Genomic DNA, 22,557 nt, shown 5'->3' with positions numbered 1-22,557 from the left:
AGCCTTTCTTCAGCTGGGAGAGTACTAACTTTAATTTGGCAAGATATGTGTATAAATATTATGCATATAATATGCTACACAGTCATCTGGGTGATTGGTACACTTGGGCTGATGAGGAGGAGCTCTGTAGCTCTGTGACTGACACCTCTCTATCTCCTTCCACTGACCCAGAGTTGGAGGAGGACTGGGAAATAACTTTGCTGAGAGTATGTCTCAAATTAGAGTCTGATCTCTTTGTACCACAGCAGAATAATCCACGTAACAAGATAGTTGCAGAAAACTTAAGTGTATTTAAGTGTGCCCTGAGTCATGCTTGTAAACTCTGCTTGTCCACCTCCCTGAAAATGTGTATTCATCAGTGGGAATGTGGGTGCCCATAAACCACAACAAGGCATTAAGAGATTAAGCCAGGATCAGAGAGAGGAAAAAAAAATACTGAGAAAGAGAATCAGGACAGATGATACAGAGCCACCAGCCTCAGTCTTTTGCGTGTAGGTGCCTTGTGAGCAGTGAAAGTGCTTTGTTGCCAGGGCTACGTCCCGTGGGACTGTGTTGGCCTGGGGGCTGGTGGTAACCTGAACATTTCTACTCTGCACAGCTGTATCAGAGCCACTCCATACCACTGTGGGTGCGCAAGCAGACACGACTGCCCACCTGGGACATGCCCTGGAGCCCTGCTTGCATCTGCCTCCACTTCCATCCACTTATTGCATGGACAAGAGCCACACAGAGATGCTGGTGTGCTGCTCATAGGGTAAGGGAAATCATGGGTCCTTGTCGTCAAAAGATAAAGGCAAACTATGACCTGGAATAAAAAAATGTAGTCCTGGGAAATGTGTTCAGTGGGAAATAGAGGCAGTGGTAGTCCCTGGAACACCTAAATTCAAGGTAAATATTTTCTATTATATAAAGACTGAAACTTCAGTTGACTCTAAACACATTTTAGTTGGTGAAGTCCCTGTTAAGAAGAGGGAGAAAGCAGTGGTGTCTTCAATCCCTCCAGCTCAGAGGAAGAAGGAAACTTATGTTTTAATCCAGTAAGAAGAAGTGGAATGCCTAAGACCACAGAATTTCAGGTTCTTTATCACCAGCTGCAATTCGGTTTGTTGTTGTCTACTACACAGCTTATGTAGTGTTATCTCAACTCTGCCCCCAGGCCAACACAGGGCAAATACTTTATTACCAATAATCAAACTATGAATAGAAGAGGACAAGTCAGTGCTGTTTCTGAAAGAAAACTGATGGCACGACCAATATAGGTGTTTATGCTGGAGCTTTGGCAAGATGTACCACTATATCACTGTAGGAGACTGAAATCCTCAACTTGAAGTCCTCAAGAGCAGCCTGTTTTCATGTGCAGGGCCTGAATGATGACCTGGTTTAATGACATGGATTTCCATGTGATGACTCCCACAGCTTAGCATCCAGTCCCATTTCTGTCGAAGGTGTAAAGGTGAAAGTTGAAAAAGGTGGAAATATGTAAATAAAAAGCCAAGACCCCTTGTTTTTCCTGTAATAGAATCAAACTAATTTCTTATTGTTCTTGTGAGGTTGAAATAGTCAGGAAATTCCTTGTATTTTTAGTATTTATATTACTGTATTAGAAAAGTGTCTCACAGATTTGAAATTGGCCTCCCAGTGCTCGTATGCTACTCCCATTTTGCAGAGGAGGAATTTTGATGATGTTGAGGCAGCCTGAAACAGAGTAATCCCAGGCCTCATGATTTCTACCCTCACAGTCATTGTCCTGTACCCTTTCTAACTTTAACAATTTCATTTTTCAGAAAATGTAATGACCTTTTTTATATTTTAGGACTCTAGATCCACTCCATGTATATATGTACACTCAATAGAAGACACAGTTCAGTGTTTTCATTCAGTGACCTTCTGACTTCGTGCAGTAAACCCACTGCATGAGCTTGTTTTGCACTAGTGTTCCAGATACATCACCTTGAAAAATAAAAATTATCTCTGAGTTTATGTTTTGTCTTTGGAAAGAGATGAGTATTAGAGGCAATTTAGAAATAACAGAAGAACTTTTCTCAAAGGAAAACAGTTACTTGAGCATCTTCATTTAAAAATTCAGCATTTGGGAAAAATCCTAAAGCAGGAGGAAATATTTCCCTTCTGCAATGATATTTTGATGCACTGTGCTCTGGTTCTTCTCTATTAGTCATGCTCCCAGCTGGAGACCAAGAGAAAAGAGGATTGTAATACAAAGTCATATTCCATGGTGCACTGTGGGAGGTTCTGTTCAAAAAGGAGAAATGAGACATGAGAAAACTGGGCTACAGTTTCCCTGCAAAACCACAATGTGATATACACACACCCATCACAACACTGAAATTTTGATTTTTTAAATACTGGATTAATTAATGAACCTTTAGACCACTTTTACAGTTCTGATGGAAATTCCTTCTTTAAACCCCACCAACACATAGTAATACACACCTCATTCAGGCATGTCATTATAAAGCTCTTGTTGTTTACTGCTTATCATCTAACTACAGTCATACACAGTAGTTCCATTTTCAGCATTTCATTAGATGACTTGCAAAGATGTGGCCCTAAGGAGTCGCAGACCTATCCTGGCTGATTCCAAAGAGGGTCCAGAAAGGGCTGTTAACAATTCCTGTGTCATCTACATAATTTTTCTTAAACTCCTGGTGTTCCCATACACCAGTTATCATCCTTTTAAACAATTTTCCAGTACAAGGAATCCTCAGCAGTATAGCTATTTCTCTTGTGCAGAGGACAGGGAGACAGATGAGCCATCAGACTTCCAGTGAAAAATCCTGAGTGTTCAGTGAACTGACCACAAGAGACACAGGTTTCACACTACCATGCATCAATCATCTTACTTAACTACCTATTCCTGCAGTACAGAGAGGAAATAAAGAATCATGGCTAATTTCTGTGATAGGTTGGACGTGCATGCAAATGATAAATATGTGATACAGATTAAAAGTAAAATACAAAAAACAGATTAGTACATTCAAGATTAAAGATTATTTCAGGGCAATATTTTTTACGAGGGCAGGCACTTGACAGACATAGCTTACTCTGACAAGTAACCACTGTTTCAAGAAGAATTTGGACATATGTTGCTGGGAACATGCAGAAAAACTATGGGTTGAAAGAGAGAGCACCATGGTATCAGACCCTTCTTTCATTACCTTGATCAATAATACAAAATATCTTACTCTATATGCACTACTCGCTAATTGGCATTCAGAGCTTTCCTTCCAACATTTTATCATGGGAAGCTCTGACTCATCTCTATCATGTCACATTTTCTAATGTGTAACTTCTGCTTTGCACAACTAAAGCTAAAGTGGTTTAAACTGCCTATACTAATCATATGTGCCAGGTTATTACTGCCATTCTTACCCTATTGTCTCCCCAGTGGTTTCCTGCATTGTTTTACATATGCAGAATGAAAATGTAGAGAGAAAATGCTGTTTCCTGTATTGTCTTACACTGCATAGCAGTGGTGGCTCTCACGCTTGGTTGCTGTTGGGGCTGCCAGCAGACAGGTGCGGTGTATCTTCTGTTTTGATGTGTGATGACCCTGGGTTTGGTGCAAGCATTTGTGCCATCAGTGATCAGAACAAGAAAATAAGACTGAGAATGATTTTAGCAAGGGTAGATTTCCACTGGGGCCGACTCCACTGTCTTCAAGGTAAGAACAACCACCTGCTATTCGTGTTATGGCTGAAGGGAGGTCTGCAGACAGCTGCAGAGGAGCCTCTGAAACACAAGAATAAAGGGGATAAAGATGGGCATTAGGAAACCTTTATAAAAAATAATAACCTTATTATTTTGTATTAATTTTCCCCAGCTCACAGCAACACTAAGAGCTCCTCACTTCCTGATGATATTCACTCTGATTTGGGAAACTCCCTGCAATTTACTCTGGCTGCTTCCTCACCAGCTGTGACGTGACACAGAGGCATGAGCTCAGATCAAGAACACCACGCATGCTGCCACCCAGGTGGGTAAACACGGACATCTGCTATTGTGTGAATAGGTCTGTACAGCTTCTGTAGCCAAATTGGCCGATTTCCCCAATGGGAAAATAGAAAATGGACCGATTTCCTCTGGTTGTGGGGAGTGGAGCCAGCTGTGTCCCCCCAAAATTCAGCAGTCATGTTGGTGAGCAGCACACACCCCGCCCCGCGGCTGCTGAGCTGGAGCTCTGCTCCGGCTGCTGCTGGCATCACCCGAGTGCTGAGCCCTGGCTTGCCACCCAGAGCTGTGCAGGTCAGAAAAAAGAAGGTGTGGCTCAAGTCAGGAGCAGAAACATCTCCAAATCCTTCCTTGCTCATGAGATAGTCAGTCCATAAAGTTAACACATAAACAAGTCCTCTAAACTTCCACCAAACTGGGCAACACCACCAGAGTAATGGGCCAGACACCTCACTTTGCTTCCAGAGATCTGCACACCAGCTTGGGGCTCACCTGGCCCCACATTTTTTCTGCTATTAATTACCCTTTTCTCATCAGCATTTTCAGAGCAGAACCTAAAATTCATGAATCATTCAAAAATATCTCTGACAAAGAATAGACAAGTAATCTGAAAACAGCCTTGCCAAACTATTTTAGGAGCCTGTATGGTCCCAACACCAACTACAAACATCCTGTCTCTCACTATATGCTTTATTCTTTCTTCAGGTAAGGTTCTTCCCTGTTTCCCACGGTACACTTGGATTTCAGGCCCTAAATCCACTTTCATAAACACAATGTGGTGGGTCTTAACCACCCACAAAATAATATGATTAATTCACCTCTACCAACTTTAGCTGCCAAAATTTCTGAGTAGGATTACAGGATTAAGCGGGAATCCTTGATTTCGAGCCTGCTATTCCATACTGTTCTCATGAAAACACAATCCTGTTATTGCCACTAATAGGATTTTGGAACTGGCCTTACAGCAACTGAGCAGCCACCAAGGAGTCTTCAGCCTTACACCAATTCTGGACTCAGTCATCTTTGTCCTATGTTTTCTACAACTTTAACCTTACTTTTAGCTATTAATAGATGACCTGTGTTGGCTTCAAAGCTTGCAGGTGACATGTATTTTCCCCTTGTTTTGCAGAAAGCAGCACTCAAGGCAGCTTTCATGCCCCTTGCCTATCAAACACAATCCATCAGTTACCACCCTATAGGGAACTGGTATATGCTAGCATCATGGCTGGTATGAGTAGGACAAAAGATGTCCAGCAAGTTCTGTGGTGAATTTTGGGTTAGGGTAACCTTAATTCTTAAGTTTGCCCCACACCTAACTCCTACTTTAATGACACTCTCACATCACCTACTGAGGAGTATCCATAAGTTATCATGGCTCTTCCAGTCTCTGTGAGACTTAAGGGGTCTTAAAACTCTCAGGATCCAGGCATTTTGTAGATCACAGAATGGTTTGTGTTGGAAGGGACTTTAAAGATCATCCAGTTCCCATCTCCCTGCCATGGGGAGGGACACCTTCCAGTAGATCAGGTTGCTCAGAGCCCTGGCCAAGCTAGTCTGGAACATTTCCAGGCATGGGGCATCCACAGCTTCTGTGGGAAAGTCATTCCAGTGCCTCACTACCCTCACAGTAAAGAATGTTGTCCTAATATCTGATCTAAACACTCAGTTCAAAGCCATTTCCCTTTGTGCTATCACTACATGCCCTTGTAGAAAGTCCCTCTCCAGCTTGTTCTCAGTGTGTCCTATAGTCCTCTGTTTGCCCCCTAAAGCCTCCTGTTTAGTTTTTGGCCCTCTTACAACCCCTGTTTCTCAGTGTGCCCTTCAGCTCTCTGTTAGTGGTTTGCACCCAGATCTTCAGTATTCTACACTCTGAAATATAATCCTAACTCCTAACCTTTGTTAGAGCTGAATAATTAAGGAATGAATTTCAGCTGGAAAGTGGTAATGACTGAATGGCCATCAAGAAAAACTGCACTTCCTGAAAGTGCTACCAAAGCTCATCCCTGAGGGGTTTTGGTTATGGCTCATGTAAGTATAAAATGGGAGATCTGACTCCTGGGTATACAGAGGCTTTTTTTATACACTGGTACCTATACCAACCACATAAACCCCTCTAATCTGGTCTATAAATCCTAGGTTGTGTTTCATGAATGAATTGGAAGTTCTTTACAGGTTGCCTTCTGCTTCCAGGAATTGGAGATGGGAGAACATGAAATTATTCAAAGACTAAGGAAAATGATAAAAGGTAACACTACTAGCTTCCTACATACAGTATACTTTCAAATGTTAGTCGATTCAGTTTGCATCCACTGCAAAGCTGCTCTGTCCCACCAAGTTAGTGTCAGAGAGAAAGATTTTAGGATAAATTATCATTCATATGACATCTTGCTGTATATTCAGTTTAGATCAAAATTACCAGAGTTTCCATACTGCTCATCATATCTTTACTGTCAGTACTAATTTCTAGTCCCAAAATCAGTTCAACTTCCACCTTGTGCTATTGTAGCCCCCTTGTTCATATCTGAATACTTAAACTGATTCAGAAATAGCTGCTCCAAACTCTGGGCAGCATCTGTTATAAAGACTCTGCTATTTGACCTTCCTCTTACTCCCAAAATCACCAAGGATAAGGTGTGTTTGTGACCATTCCCTCAAGACCAGGTTTCACTCTGGTGCCCTGGCTGTGTTGATGGTGACTGATGGCGCTGCAGGGATCAGTCATGAGGGAGGTGCTGTGTGCCTGAGGGAGATCTCACAAACCACATGCCTCTTGGAGACTGGGAAGCATTTCCAACTTTGGTCTGCAGTGGGCTGCAAACACAAGTACCTGGCCAATCTTGACATGTTAACATATTCCTGCAATGACTCTCTCATTACTTGTATGCATATTTCCTTTTTGGGCAAAAGAGCAGGTTTTTTCCTTTTTCAGAGGTAGCTTGAAATTTTTGGTCCCATAGGTGTTGAATGTAAGGTAGGTTACAACTTAAGCAAACAAAACCAGTTAGAAGTTGTTTTATTTCACTCTGTTCCCTTCCTAACTTTATTCTGACCCTCCCTTTGGGGTCATTTATTTCTCACATTAGTTAGTTGCTCTTCCCGTTTGGGGATTTGGTAGTTTTAGTGAAACATTTAAAGGAGAAGACCAAGCAAACTCTCTCCTTATTTGGCTAAGAATGTTTGTTCTGCTAATATCTGAATGTAAAAACAACCTAATACTTGGGGCAAAAGCAGGGGGTATCCTCAGGAGACTTCAAGCTCCTAGTTTTGTTTGAACTTTTCAGGGGAGACTGTTTAAATCTCATGAAAAGATTTTTGTGTTTGGTTGGTTTTTTGTTGGTTTTTTTTTTTTTTTTAAGAATAATCTCAAGATATAGCTTTTACCTAGAGGTATGAGACCAACATAATGATGGGCTATTTTCTTTGCTCTGTAATCTCTCCTCTCCTCTCCTCTCCTCTCCTCTCCTCTCCTCTCCTCTCCTCTCCTCTCCTCTCCTCTCCTCTCCTCTCCTCTCCTCTCCTCTCCTCTCCTCTCCTCTCCTCTCCTCTCCTCTCCTCTCCTCTCCTCTCCTCTCCTCTCCTCTCCTCTCCTCTCCTCTCCTCTCCTCTCCTCTCCTCTCCTCTCTTTCACTCTCTCTTTGTCCTTCTCACTTTCTTGTTTTCTCATATCAAAAAATATGAAACAAATTTGCAAATTGACTTTTTTTTAGATGGCATGTGATGGTACAGTTCTAAATTGAGATTTTTTTCTTTGGATCTTAACATCCCCAAATAGATTTTCTACTCCCTTCATGTTTGTTTGTTTAAACTAGGTCTCTTGGTATTGTAGCAGCTCAGGACAACTTTCCATATACTGCCCTTCAGTTCCCACAAGAGTTAAATCCCAGGCTTTCAGCTAGATGAGTTGCCAGCTACTGAGTGATGCCATTTGAAGCTCAGCCTCAGATGATGAGCCTGGGACCCTTTATTTGGCATGCCTCAGACTTTTGGAGCAATGGGAGGACTGCACACTTCTTTTTGAGTCATGGTCAGGGTCACTATTTGCTCCCCCTCTTACCAAAGGCAAATGGTTGGAGAAGGTGAACTTCAGCTTCTTCAAGGAAGTTCTTCAACAGCCTCAGGGAAATCTGGACAAACCATGGATGTATCTGGAAGAAGAGGATTCTTTCCATCCTCATCTCTGAATGCTGTCATGTGGGAATGACCTTAGTAAGTCAAGAAATTTTTCCTCTTTGTTTTACTCTTCAGAGAGAAAACTCCTCTCCTACAGTAATAGAAATCGAGAACTTGCTTGAATATTTTCATACTTTTTCATACTTGAGTCTTTTAATTCTGTTTTTCTCTTCCTATTTGTTTTAACTCTTGAAGAAGATAGTGTCTCCTCTCCTTTTTTTCTGTGAACCTTTACTGTATCTCCAGCAGTACACTGTTTGAGCACCTTTTCCCTCTGCAGTTTTTGCAGAGCACTGCTTTTGGGAGGCTTGCCACTCATTCTGGTCACTGCATTTACTCATTGAATTCACCCTCCCCTACCACTTCTCCAGCTATGTTGTTGCCTTCAACTGTCTCAGGTGGTAGCATGGTCAGCATACAGATGGGATCATCATTAATGTATTTGCACAGGTTTAAATGCCAGCAAGGCCTTAGGCTTCCCAGTTTGTTTACAGAATGCTCATTCTTAGACTGTGATATCCTTGCCTTAAGGAACTGTTTTAAAACCAGGAAATGCAAGGCTCATGAGAGAAAAACTACGACTGGGGTGAATGGCTCTCTTTAAATAATCATTGCTCCAGTAAAACTTCTTGACCGTGCATTTGATGTTCTTAACTACTTGACAGTCTGGGTAAATTCTCATTATGTTATGTTAATGAACAAGGTAACTTATATGGATGAACCAGGTCAGCTACGTAAGCTTATTGTCAACAGTTAGTCCCTGTTAACATCAGTAAATCCAAAAGTGTCCTGAATGTGACTGTGTATCATCACAGGGCAGCTGGGAAGATAACAGAGCATGGGGTATGAAATATTTGTATGGAAATCAGCAGAAGACAATGCTACCAACTCTTTGTTATGAGATAAAAGGAGACATACAAAAGGAGAAGTTACCCCACAACTCAGCAAAACAACAGTTAAAACCATTATAGCAATGGCAGGGAACCTGAACAGATTGTGGTGATGATGATGATGAACATGATGTGACAAACAGCTTCTCCTTGTGATGGGTTAGATTTATAATGTTTGCAAGATACCTGAAGTCATGTTAAGTGTTCAGAGTGTGTGAATATGTTTAAATTATATTATGCTGTGATAAATGGCACTTAAAGCAGGTAAGAAATTGCTCTCTCCAAACAGTGCCATTTTGCCTTCCCTCCACCTCTGTACTTGGAGGAAATACAGTGCTGAATAACTACAAATTATTTTTACTTAATTAAATCCCTCTCTGGAAAACTGATGTTGCTATCATTGTTGTTTTCTTGTTTTTTTTTTTAAACCAAAAGACCTATGAGCCAAGTTCACTTGAAATGCATAAGTTTAATTTAAAATTAATGCCATTCACTTCAATAGGAAGTGAAGAAACCTCTCTGGGAACAATCTAGGGCTCTAACAAGAGCTACCAATGCCATTTGTCAGGACTATACAGTGAAACTGTGCAATGTGATGGGGACATTGCTTGGCCGAGAGCTCTTTAAGAGAATCTCTTTAGCTGTGGTTTAGCACTCACAGGCTGAGCCCCTTGGAGAAGGCAGCTCAGGATTTCTGCTAGCGTGATGGGCTTAGTAATCTTTAACATTGCCAAGAGCAGTTCCAACTGGGTTTTAGCTAGCATCAGTATATCAAAGCTGGTGTACCTTTTTTCAAGGCCTTCATGTATGGCCAGAAGTTGAGGGTCCACACAACAGAAGGAGAAGGGGGAGGGGAGGAGCACACAATGCTCACAGTATATTTTTATACATATTTACAGAAGGAAGAGCTGTGCTATCCAAACTTGAGCTTTCCCCATGGATGAGTCAAACATAACGTTTCATCCCAGCGAAGGCACAGAGAACATCTCAATGCACAGAAACATTTCTACACAGGAAAGGGTCTGGGAGATATTGACCCCACTTTGGGTAATTATGATCATCTCCTTCCTGGGTTTTTGTGAAAATGGAATTGTCCTCTGGTGCCTCTGCTTCCAGATCAAAAGAAACCCATTCACTGCGTACATCACACACTTGTCCATTGCTGATATCTCCCTACTGCTTTGTACGTTTATTCTGTCAATCGAGTACATTGCTGGTTTTGGATTCGCATACGGTTTTTACTATTATGTAACCACCACACTATCTATTGTCTTCCTTCTTGGCTATAATACTGGTCTCTATCTCCTGACAGCCATCAGTATTGAGAGGTGTCTGTCTATTGTTTACCCCATCTGGTACCGCTGCCACCGCTCACAGCACCAATCGGCAGTTGTGTGTGCGATTCTGTGGACTCTGTCTTTTTTCATGACAGTAGCCGAATATTTAACGTGCAAGGATGATTCAACCAAGGAACAATTCGATGACGGCAACCATTGCCAAGCACTGCTCATCTTCACGTGGATCCTGACTTTCATGATCTTCATTCCTCTAATGATTCTGTCCAGCCTGATCTTGGTTATCAGGATTCGCCGTAACTCCCTGCGACCTCATTCATCAAAGCTCTACATCATCATTGTGGTCACAGTCATTGTCTTCCTCATCTTTGCCATGCCTATGAGGCTGTTGTATCTCCTGAATTACCACCACTGGTCATCTCTGCTCAGCCAGCAGAACCACGTCACCATTGTTCTCTCCACCGTTAACAGCAGCATCAACCCCCTGGTTTACTTCTTTGTGGGAAGCAGCAAGAAGAAGAGGTTCAAGGAGAGCCTCAAAGTGGTTCTTAGCAGAGCTCTCACTGATGGCTTGCGGCCAAGAAGCCAGGAAGTTGGCATGAGTTTGGATATAGCCGAAACAATTTTCTAAAGCTTAGGGGGGAAACTCTAGGGGCAAATAATTGGATGTGGAACGTTTAATAAAGCACTGCAAAATTAAAAGTATTTTTCATAGGATGTAAAAAGCAAAGGTGAAATGGCATTGTTATCTTTAATGGTTGAGCAATGGAAAAACATGGACTAGAAGAAAGACAACTTTTATTTGGTTTTTTTTTTTTTTTTTTAGTTTGTATTTTCTTAATTATTCAAAAACACGCTATATCTTGATGTGACTATACCAATCAAAGATATCACAGTGAAAAACAGATAGGCCAACAGAGAATATAAAAAAGGACACAGAAATGTGTTATAAATAGTGTGACATTTATAAAAGCACCGAGCACCCATAAATGCTATTGAAGTCATCAGGGCCTGTGTGCGTTCACATTTTTAAAAGTCAAACCCACAAAACACAGGATTCATGTTACATACTGGGATTTAATTTCAACTGTTTCCAGCTTGTTTAAGTGCGCAAAAGAGCTGCTCCCTGGGGGAAACAGAGGAAGAAATCCACGTATGACAGTAAGTCCCCATACATAGCCAAGCACATACGGTGTAACTTTGATCTAGCAAGACATTTAAGTATGTGTTAAATGGCCTAATTAATCTGTTGTTAAACTTCAGAATTTGTTTTCAAAGTATATGTTGCATAATTTCCACTGACACCGAGATGTCTCTGGGTCCTTGGATAATTCAGTACTTGACACATAGGAGTATCTGGCAACACAGGGATGTTGCCAACTCACAGAGGGCTTTTGCCCTAATTATGAAGGGTGGGGCAGGCTTATCCCCAAAAATGTCAGCATTCCTGTAGGTTTAGATATTCAAGGAGTCTATGAGAAAGTCAGTCCCAACATTTGCTGTCCCAGCCACATACTTAGTATTTATCTTTTCTTTGGAGAATACATATCCCCTGTGTGGCCTCTCTGTTTCATAAAAACCAGTTTTGGAAAAACAGAAAAAAGAAAGGTGCCTCAGACAATGAATGACTGGAGCTACACACCAGCCACACTTTTCCAGCTGCCTGCCTCCCTCTGTTGTATGCCAGGGTACTAGGGCTGGTATTTTGTGGAGTTTAATTCCCAGGGTCACTTGCCCAACTATAGCCAAGCTGCAAAGTGCAAAGGGCAATAGGAAAGATGTTGGGGCCAGATGAGCTTTATCACACAAAACATGGCAGATTTTGCCAGTCAGAGCACTGTGACACTTTCAAAGAGACACACATTTGCTTCTGGTCCCAATGGAGTTCCAAATTCAGCAGGAACTGAGACCTCCCTCCACAAGCAAAAGCAGCATCTTCAGCTTCCCGCCAAGTTTCCACTGGCACACTTAATAGCTAACTGGGGAAAGAAAAATACAACCCACCCCTCCTTTGCTGAAAGATTGCCAGTCCTGGAATAAGGAAGACTGTAGGTTTAGACAGAGGATTGGATGGGAATTCATGTAGAAAAGAGATCTCAGAAGGATAAATGTTCTTTCTACAAGTGCCCCTTCCTCCTTACATTAAATCGTTTCAATGTGTCATTGTAGAAGACTTGGGAGAAGGAAGAGGTTACTCCTACATCTTCCTGAGTCCCTCACTCCATCAAAACCTTTATCTATGACAGCCCCTCCCCCTGTCCCAGTTTTTGTCTTTGAAACTCCAGTCCCAGGCTTGTCACCTCTACTGGTTTGGGCAGTAGATGAGTGGAGTCTGCTTCTCTCTTAGGACAGAGATCTGCTGTGCTGCTGCAATGACACATGAGCTGAGCTGCACCCCATCATCAATGGGAAGTGCAGGAGAGGGCAAGGAGGTCTGTAGACACCTTGTGAGGGAGGGCCAGGGGGAAAAGTGAGTATGATGTGCACACACATGTGTCATGTGTGTGCACACAGCTGCTGAGGGCTGGGGGACTGTCAGGAAGTTTGTCAACCCTGATGAATGCTATAAACTTAAATACTAGGGTAGATCCAGTCCCCACCAAAACAGCCCAGACTTTCCTTTAAAGCTGTTCCCTACCTCAAAAACCCTTTACAATAATCACACAGAGAACCAGAGAGAGGGGCAACATCGCAGGAAGCATCTTCAACACATGCTTCTGCTGTAACCACACATGTAACCCTGTTCTGTCAGAGTGATTCAGGTGAGGTAAGGCATATGATTTACAGTGCCTAAACATATCCAGATTATTAACAACAGGCTTGGGTTAAGGATCACCATGCATGCAGCCAGGGCAGTAGATCTGAAGAGGCAATAATATGCAGCAGGGCAATCGGGATGCTTGTGAGCTGAAGAGGTGCTCTAGGACTTTTTGCTTCTTACCCCTCTTGACCTGGCCATGCTTCCAAATGTTTCAGATTTTGGACAATGATCCATAGATCAGTTCACAGAGCAACAAAAATTAACACTCAGTATGAGATGAACATCCAGATGGACAAACAAGAATGAATATCCAACAGTTGAAATATTATTAATATTTCCCAGTGGATAGATAAAAATAACTTAGGGATGTTCCTTCTTCTTTATCATGGCACCTGGTGACTGTTCTCTGTGCAGACAGTCTGCAGTACAAGGGGAACTAATACACACATGATTCCGTGATTAAAAAAAAAACAAAATCCCAAGACAGGGAAAATGTGACAACGTTGCACAACAAGGATGTAATTCTCCACCAGCTTGCGTCTTTAAAATTTTTTTGCAGCTGTGGAAGAGATTGAAATACCACTGTGCAGATCAGATGGTTTAGGCACTCTTTAGTGTTGTAGAACAGGAAAGGCTGTCTTGCGGGTCAAGTACTAGCTATGGAGTTTTGAGATGTGGGTTCTATTTTAATGCAGTATTGGCATCTAATTTTTCTGTGCCATTCTTTTTCTTTCCTACCTATAAAATGAGAGTTGTATTATTTTGCCTTCAGTGTTGTGCTTTCACATTTGCACTACAGGCACTTCAGAACAGCAACTATCTCTTGGTTATCTCTTGTAATGTCTGGGGCAATAAGGATGTAATTTTGCTGTGCTGTCAAGACAAGGAATTATTCAGGAAAATAATGTCCAGTATACAGCTTGCTTTGTTAAAATGCTCTTTACCAGCCTTCTGATCAACTTGATACTAATTAATGTTGTGGGATGTAAAAGTGTGACTAGAAATACAAGGAGAGGTCACTTCCTTACACACAGAAGAGTTTTTGCTCTTGTAGCTACTCCCTGGGTGGAGAGGATGATATGGGGCAGGCTGCTGTTTCAGGCTCAAAATGATGTGATGAGTTTATGCAGCAGCTTTCCTCTATAACTCACAGACTTTGTGAGTTATGGACTTTGTGAACAGTCCTTGTGACAACAAGGCCAGAGAAGTGAGGAACATGATACTGCCCAGTTTACTTCTTGCCTGGAGCATACCCTGGGAAATCCTCTAAGGGAAGCTGAAATGCTTCCCAGTTGTACTGGTTGCTGCAAACAACAAATCTCCCTTTCTCAGCATGAGAACAATCCACAAGTCCATGGCATTCCCTGGTAAAATGCCTCAGGCCACTCTGTGGAGTGAGGGCAAGAGGGACAGCTCCTTTGCAGGGTCCTCCAAAAACCCTAGAGAGATTGTCTGGCTCCCCATGCACCTCAGAGAGACTCCTTCTCAAGTCCTCCTGCTGTGCCAAGTCTCAGGGAGAGCGTGACCCACATGCTGTTTTTTATGAGCAGATGTCACAGTGATGGTACTGGCCAGCAGAAGGTACTCTCAGATGGTAGCAGGTCAAGGGAAAGCAGAAAGTCAGTGTGAGCTTGTGTGCAGCTCACACCACACAATGCTGCCCGCCATTTGTGTGCCTGCTGCTTCTCTTCCCAACTCCATGCAGAAATAATTCATTAAAATCCACTACACAGGGTTTCTAGCTACCCATCCAACTGAAAAGCCAGTTTGCTTTCTATTTGGTTGCCCAGGCACTTGTGTGATGTCCACATGGAATTATTTTCTTTTCCAGTTGACTCACACAAGCCTAAAAGATGAATCATCAGGATCCACATTCAAACAAAGTATTACAGGTGCAAAACCTTGAATTCAAATTAGAGGTACTGAGATAGCCTGCATTATTCTAATACTTCTTCCTTGCATATAACATTCCATTTTTAATTATATGATTGCAACCTATTTTTTTCTCCAAACTGGACTCTTGCCTCATTAAATACACAAGATTAGACCTGCTCCTGGTTTAGTTAAGGATTTCTAGAGTCCTTGCTTCAGTTGTTTCAGAAATATGAAGGGTAGGAAAGGGGAGGGAGTGGCTGTGGCTGTATCCATCTGGCCCTAAATCCTGTCTCCAGTAGTGTTCCTAAGCAGATGCCTACAGAGGAGAAGGAACAGAGCAAACACGTATAGTGCTTCTTTCTCATCCTCTCCAAGCCTTCAACAGTTATCAGCTCAGAAACACTTTGGTCTAGAAATCTTTACACTTGGTAATTTTCAATGGATTTCTCTTCAACAAAAACATCTGACCTCCATGGAAGCTGTATGAGTTTTCTGTGTCTTCAACACCTTCACAGAAGTATTTAATGGTTATTCTGAAGGAGTGTCTTCAGGAATAGGAGAACAAAATTCTTACTTGGATTCCATCATTCTAACACCACTAAGCAAGATGCAATACAAAACAATTTTTTTCTCTTAGACCGCACATTTTTTTTTTCTCTGGACACAAAACATATCTGGAATTGGAGTAACTTTTAATTATTCATTTCTCCTGTTAAGAATTTGCTTTATAAAAAATATGGTTCTAGAAAAGTGGGCATTATAGCAAATAGATAGCAATTGTAATGATAAAAGTTAACAGCGTTTTGAGGTAAAGAATAAATTAAAATATTCATAGAATCAATATTTTTAGATATAGTCTTCAAAGAGATGTAAAACTTAACAGCTATGGGCAGGAGATGGAGTGAACACCTTGGTATCACTCTTCTGTCTTAGAAAAAAAAACTCCACTTGCTTAATGCATTAGAGGAGGGTGCTTTATGTTTCATGTTGTCTTTGGTCTATCTGGATTTATATTTTAACTCAAAGAGTGACATATGTGTTTCAGATATAACTTTTTTATATTATTTATAGGAAAAAAGTTCTCTTTGTTACAAGTCAAGTATTTCAGATGACCACATATGCTAAGCTCAATGACTGTACTCAATTATATACTACAGCAAAACGTAATTATTTTGTGAAAATAAATATATAAAACCAATAATTTTTGTTCTGGCTAATTTTGATTTTTTTCTTTCCCTGGGCTTGGCCTGGAATGGACCTGCCCTTAGCCAGGGGACAGGCTGAGCCTGTCAGACCAGTGTCTGAACAGTAAACAACATCTCTATTGCTAACCTCAGCCTGGCTGAGGTCCTCTGTAAATATAGCTCTGCTCAATAACTATTCTTATCACCTCTTTTTTGGTTCATTTATCTGTTAGCATATATAGCATTTCAGTACAACACTGGCCTCTATTTCTTAGCAGCATTCAGTGTGGAGAAACTTTTCTCTGTACTTTTCTGTGTCTGGATTTATGTCACCTGCCAAAGCACCATTCAGCCGCTGCATGTGCCATCCTGTGGGCTCTCCCTTGTTTAATCCCCGTGGCAGGAGACTTCCAGCCTACAGCACAGCTATTTTAACTCCCTGGGCACACACAGTGAGATACACACCATGCATCTCCCAGCTTTCTATTCACCCTGAGTTTCCTGCTGCGCACTCCACTCATACTTCCCTCCAGTTTCATCATTCACATAAGGCTTGTACAATTCTGCAGAGATTTGATGCCTCCTACCCTGTCTCCTCAGAGTCACTGCAGCCATCACGTTCTTCTCTTGGCCAGGCTCGTGACATCATGTCCCTCCTGTAGCATTGGGATACAAAACACTGCCCAAAGGACTCAACAAGCTTTCAGCATCACTGCCTATCATCAAACAGTGTGTCAGTCTCCTCATTATTGCTTTGTGTGGAGCGGCGAGAAAGAAAAGACACAGAAAATCCCTCCAGCTAGCTTTATTAAAGGCTTCAAAGACAAAAACTGCTAGCTCACGAGAAAGCTCCAACACCTGTTTCAGAGAGCAGGCTCTGAGGCTCGAGCACACATTAGAACATTGAGAAAGTAAAAGTTAAGACAAATAATATACAGAGAAAACTATTTTCTCTCTTGTGTGGGACAAACTTCCTATCCTATTTTGGATGAGAACACACATGGCATTTCCTAGTATTACTTTATTTCAGCTGCTGAGGCAATAACAAATCTGATAATATCAGTATTTATTACCAGCAATTTTTCCACTACGGTGTTTATTCACTTCAATAAGGGTGAACTGAAAGATTTTCTTCCCCACTGTAACATCTATCATATCTTTAAATGTCATGTCAGTACATGAAAAAATGCCAGAAAACTCTTCAAAACAGTTGTCATTCCATGTCTATCTGATGCATATTTCTTAGCACATTCTCTATCATATTTGTACACTTTCTGTTCATTTTACTCTGGCTCTGACTGAAAAAAGGCAAGGAAAATCTGGATTACTGCACGGATTCAGATGGCAACATTACACATCCAAAACTGTGCAGTATGGATATCTCCTTCTTGTCTTGTGATCCACATGTGCAACTGGTTTTTATGATCTAATGTGAATCTCTAATTGAACCATTTATTCAATATTGTCATGGCTTACCTGGGCCTTCATGTATACACTTATTTTTCTCTACCTTATCTCCTTCAATAACTTGTGAATATAAAACATCCAGGGCAATGTGGTAGCTATTATTTAAAAAAAAACAAACCCAGATTGTTACTTTTCTTCTAAGTTAATATGTAAACTTATCTCTTCAAATATCTTAAAATGTTTTACAGACAAACATAATGGAAATAAAACGCATGCCCAGAAGAAGTTTAATACTGGCCTAAACCTATTTATGAATGTGGCTATAAACACAAATATATATGCATGGATAGAATATATAAATGTATCATCAGAATATATAAAAAAATTCTAGCAAGGCAGGGTGATAGAAGAATCACCTGAATAAGGTATACCACATATTTTAGTCCTCTACAAATATCACATTATGCAAGAAATTTCTTGCTCAGTTCTTTTCCCCTGAGAGGACTAGGAAGAAAGAAAATGTAGGTGGAGCCTTCATGCTTTAAACAAAACCAATTTGGTAATTTCTCTGCTGTGTATGAAGTTTGTTAATTTTTAAGTGTGATGCTGAAAATAGCATTTTGATTTTAGTGCCCTTCGGCTACATGGGAAATAATTTCTTTTTCTTTGTAATTTCCCATTACAAAGAACGAGGAAAAATACAGCAAAGCAGAAATTTATCAGACACCTTGTAACAATCAAGAAGGAACAGATGACAATATATTTCCTTACATAATACTACTGAATTAGGTGAAGTAACTCCTGAACTAGAAAAATAAATGCTGCCTATTTTCTTACAATAAAAATAAAACATGATGAAGCAGTAAGACTTCGAGATGATTCATTTTTTCACTTCAGCTCCGCACGAGGTACCTGCAGGTTTCTGCCATTGTAAAAAAGTGGTCTTTATGTATCTTGTAGCAGCTTGCACTTCTTCCAGCCAAGGATCCTCAGCTGTGTCCAGCTTTAAGTTACTGCTGTGGTTTAGACCCAACTGGCAACCAAGCCCCATGAGCCACTTGCTCTCTCTTTCAGGAGAGAACTGGAAGGGCAAAAGTGAGAAAACTTGTAGGCTGAGATAAAGACAATTTAATAGGGAAAGCATAAGCCATGTCACAAGCAAAGTGAACAAGGCATTAATTCACTGCTGCCCATGGGTGTTCAGCCATCCCCAGGAAAGCTGGGCTGCATCATGTGCAGCAGTGACTTTGGGGAAGACAAACACCGTCACCCCAAACATCTCCCCTTCCTCCTTTCTCCCCCAGCTCCACCTGGGAGCATGATGCTGTGTGGTCTGGGGTGTCCCTGGGGTCACTTGGGCCTGGCTGTCCCGCTGTGGCCCCTCCCCACACCCTGTGCACCCCTAGCCCTCTTGGTGGTGGTGGGGGGGTGAGAGGCAGAAAAGACCTTGATGCTGTGTGGGTCCTGCTCAGCAGTAACCAAAACATCTCTGTGTTATCAACACTAACCTTCTAAGCCACAGCCCAAAAAGTGCCCTTTTTGGTGCAAACACCGAGTACAGCACGTAAGGACTTTCCCAACAACAAGACAAAGATTTCACATGAAGTCAAAGTGTTCAGACAAAGCTGACGTTCTTTTACAGTATCATGGAATGGTACCATCTAGATTAGGAAATGTCATTAATTATCTCCCTAACTGCACTGGGAAGCCTAAACCTAAGTCTGCAAAACAAGGTCATCAGGGACTGTTTTTTTTTTTTGTTATAAAGCAGGATAACTCATCACTACAAATCAGAAGGTAGCTCTTATCGAGAGCTTGCCTTTAAAAACGCTAAGGAGAGCAGATGTAGAACAGAAAGAAGGAGGGAGCATTAGAAACAAGCAGCAAAAAGAATAAGGAGCATTTAGAAGTAATGGCAATGGGAGTAATATTAGGAATACTGAAGTATAGTATAGCAAGAAAGAGAGCAGGAAAGAAAAGGTAACTAGCCAGTGAGTGGCACATCTGCGCTTTCTGAAAAACTGTGCAGCTCCATGGAAGAGCCTTAGGAAGCTTCCATGAAGTATAAAAGTAATTACTTCAACATAATGTAGCTTACAGACAGATAGAAAGAAACTGTCCAGACCTCACAGGATAAGGAATTTCTCACAATCAAATGTAAAAACAGCTCTGGATGCTGATTTTTTTTTCCACATTACTGAAAAAAATAGAGATCAGATGTGAGTGTTAAAGGGAACTGAGACAGTAGCAGTAAAAGTGAGCTGCCTCTCAGCCAGCCTGACCTGCACAGCTGATGGTGGCCACATGAAGCAAGACTATGATTCAGAAGAACAAAAAATGATGGGACATTTGACACCTGGCAAGATGAAAAGAAGAATCCTGGAGGACCTGTGTATCCCTCACTTATTCATGACACTGTGCCTACTGAAAACCATCCACAACATGGAAACTGCAGCATGGCTTTCAGGTGCACTGGTATTTACTCCACATAACTAGCAGGCATCGTGCTGAACTTCTCCTGAGGGAAAGGAAAAGGTAAGATTAAGACAATTACATAACTTCAGAGTATTTTAACACTCTGTCATGGTACATGGTTAGCTGAGATGCCAGTATGATTAAGTATTGGAAGTAAATATTTACTTTATTATTTATAAATTATACTCAGAATGGCATATTCCTATGGGCTATTTGCAAAATATAGTTTAGATACAAAAATGACTGACACATAGGTCCTAACAATTTCTATTGCATGTAGCTAGCTTTAAGCATGGCAGAAAGTCCATGAGTCTTGAGAGAACTGCTGCATCCACTAGATAATAAAGGCTAAGAAAATATGTAGTAAATGGAAACAGTCACATGATTGGAACTTGCAAACTTTTACTTCATTTTATTTTAAAGGTATTTGTACTTACATTGTGTATTTCAGTATTTCTGCAGCACCTTTGCTGTGTTGCATCACTGGTTCATTGTTAGGTTTATGCTTATGTATTAGCACAGCAGATGAAAGAAGAATTTCTGGTTTGTTCCTTTTTGTTTCTAACTGATTTTTCTTCCAGGTATTTCAATTTCTTTCCTTCTGGCTAGATAGCTGTTCACATACTTTCCTCTGTATGCAAAGAAACTGCTCTGAAGTCTTGTGCAAATACAGAGGCCTAAGCATTCACAGCAGTACAAAGAGTGAAGAATGCCACTCTAAACTTCTTTATTCTTTTGCCAGTAAACAACTTTGAGTTAGCTTTTACCAGATAACTGGTAAAATGAACTGTTTCTGCACTGCCAGGCCCTGACACTGCAAAAATTATATGTATTCTTAACATTACAAGGTGAGCTGTCACATTGTTTTCAGTGGAGTCACTCAGGTACTTAAACCTACACAAAGAAAATTTCAGGGATAAAGCCCTGTTTGCAGAAACCTGGGTAGCTAGCAAGATCAGGAGCCACAGAATGTCTGCCTGCTCTGCTGTCTGCAGTGAACTTCCTGGCTGACACATTTTTAATTCAAGTTGGTAAGCCGAGACAGGATTTCCACCAAGGCTTTTCCATTTGCACTGTGTGTAAAGTGAGTGATGCCAGTCCTGCCAGCAGAGCAGCAAAGTTTAAGAAACATAACCACAGAAATAACAGATCTGGTATTCTTTTTTTGTCAACTGCTTTTGTCTTTTTGAGCCTTTGAGTTGCTGTCATCAAGCTTCTCTTTAAACTATACAGGTTGGAGTCTTAAAAGCAGACAACAGGGATTCTTGGGTAATCAGATTTGGAATTTTCAGGAATACACTGAAGGCTAAAACAAAAGACAAAGAACTGACAATATTCCATTACACTGCAGTAGAAAACTGTAGAGGACAATAGCATTTACTCAGTCCCTTATAATAATTCTTTTTCTGCAGTTCCTCTGCCCCTTCTGGAGGTGTTTGTGCAGATATGCAGCCAGCCTAGAAGTCAGGTGACAGGTTCAGCTGCAAACTTGCACAGAACAATCAGAGCAGCACGGCAGCTTTCAGCCAGAGCAGCATCTTCAGGCAGCTGCCTGCCCTGCTGCAGAGCTAATGCTACCCGAGGTGGGCTGCACCTGAGGGAAAAGAGAGGAAAAGGAGGTCACGGCAGCCTGGAACCACACTGAACTGCCTGAGGGGCAGATCTTCAGTGCTGTCTCTTCTCATGGATGCTAAGGAACGGGGCAAGAAAAATTATCTCAGTTTTAGGCCTTTTTCGGGGTTTTTTTTGTGCAAATGGCTTTTGGAAAGCAATCGTAATTAGAGAACAGGATTTCTTCACATAAGACAGCTGTTTGTTAAATGAGTGTAACTTTTAGTTTTCTTTCTCTCTCCCACCCTAATGCCTCTTACCACTCTCAAAGGTGCTTTTCTTCTTATCTGCACTTTCATAAAAATTTACCTCTAATTAATTCCCTCTTTTGAATCTTTAAGTTGCAGTTAGAATTTGCTAAATCCTGAAAGTAATTATGCAATCTCCAGGCTGGATCACTTTTCTGTGTAGGCCAGGAGGCAGTGGAGGTAGGACAGTGTGTGTTTCACTTCCTGCTGACAAGGCTGCTGATGCTGCCTTGTGCAAGCCTCCCCTCCTGCCCCCTGCTTGAAATGGGGGCAATTTCTACACCACACCAGCCTCCCTGCTGCAGTAATAATTCTTGCAGCCAGGCAACAAACCACTGTCATTGCCTCTTCAGCCTTCATCCCTAAAGGGTTTTGTTTCCTGATGTCTCATGAGATTTCTCTGTATGTTTTGAATAACTTATTTAAAACCCCACTTCATGTTCCCAAACATCATTTCTTTGACTCAACCACCAAGGCACAGCATCACGGAATGGGTCAGGTCAGAAGGGACCACAGTGGTCGTCTGGCCCAACCTCCCTGCCCACGCAGGGTCTTTCCAGAGCACAGGATTGTGTCCAGATCACTCCAGTGAGGGCATCTCCAGTGAGGGAGCCCCCATACTCTCTCTAGGCAACCTGCTTTACTGTGCGGGTGCCACACACCGGAGAAGTT

At 41.5% G+C, this 22,557-nt stretch overlaps 1 protein-coding gene across 3 annotated transcripts; it reads left to right on the top strand.

Annotated features, from left to right (window-relative positions):
* Positions 1 to 5,930: 5,930 nt before the first annotated feature.
* MAS1 (MAS1 proto-oncogene, G protein-coupled receptor) lies at positions 5,931 to 11,079 on the top strand. Of its 3 annotated transcripts, none has more exons than XM_064415849.1 (4): positions 5,931 to 5,997; positions 6,132 to 6,214; positions 8,029 to 8,175; positions 9,929 to 11,079. In XM_064415849.1, exon 4 carries the CDS (start codon positions 9,966 to 9,968, stop codon positions 10,953 to 10,955), a length of 990 nt encoding a protein of 329 aa, XP_064271919.1. In that variant the 5' UTR covers positions 5,931 to 5,997; positions 6,132 to 6,214; positions 8,029 to 8,175; positions 9,929 to 9,965; the 3' UTR covers positions 10,956 to 11,079. The 3 variants fall into 3 exon arrangements, 2 of the variants coding, with proteins under 2 accessions (XP_064271919.1, XP_064271920.1); XM_064415850.1 differs by having other exon boundaries at positions 5,948 to 5,997; positions 6,160 to 6,214; XR_010360084.1 differs by lacking the exons at positions 8,029 to 8,175; positions 9,929 to 11,079 and adding an exon at positions 7,779 to 8,012.
* Positions 11,080 to 22,557: the final 11,478 nt, after the last annotated feature.

The sequence above is a fragment of the Passer domesticus genome, chromosome 3 (assembly GCF_036417665.1).
Source record: "Passer domesticus isolate bPasDom1 chromosome 3, bPasDom1.hap1, whole genome shotgun sequence".
Lineage (NCBI taxonomy): Eukaryota > Metazoa > Chordata > Aves > Passeriformes > Passeridae > Passer > Passer domesticus.
This window is presented reverse-complemented; position numbering and strand designations above follow the sequence as displayed.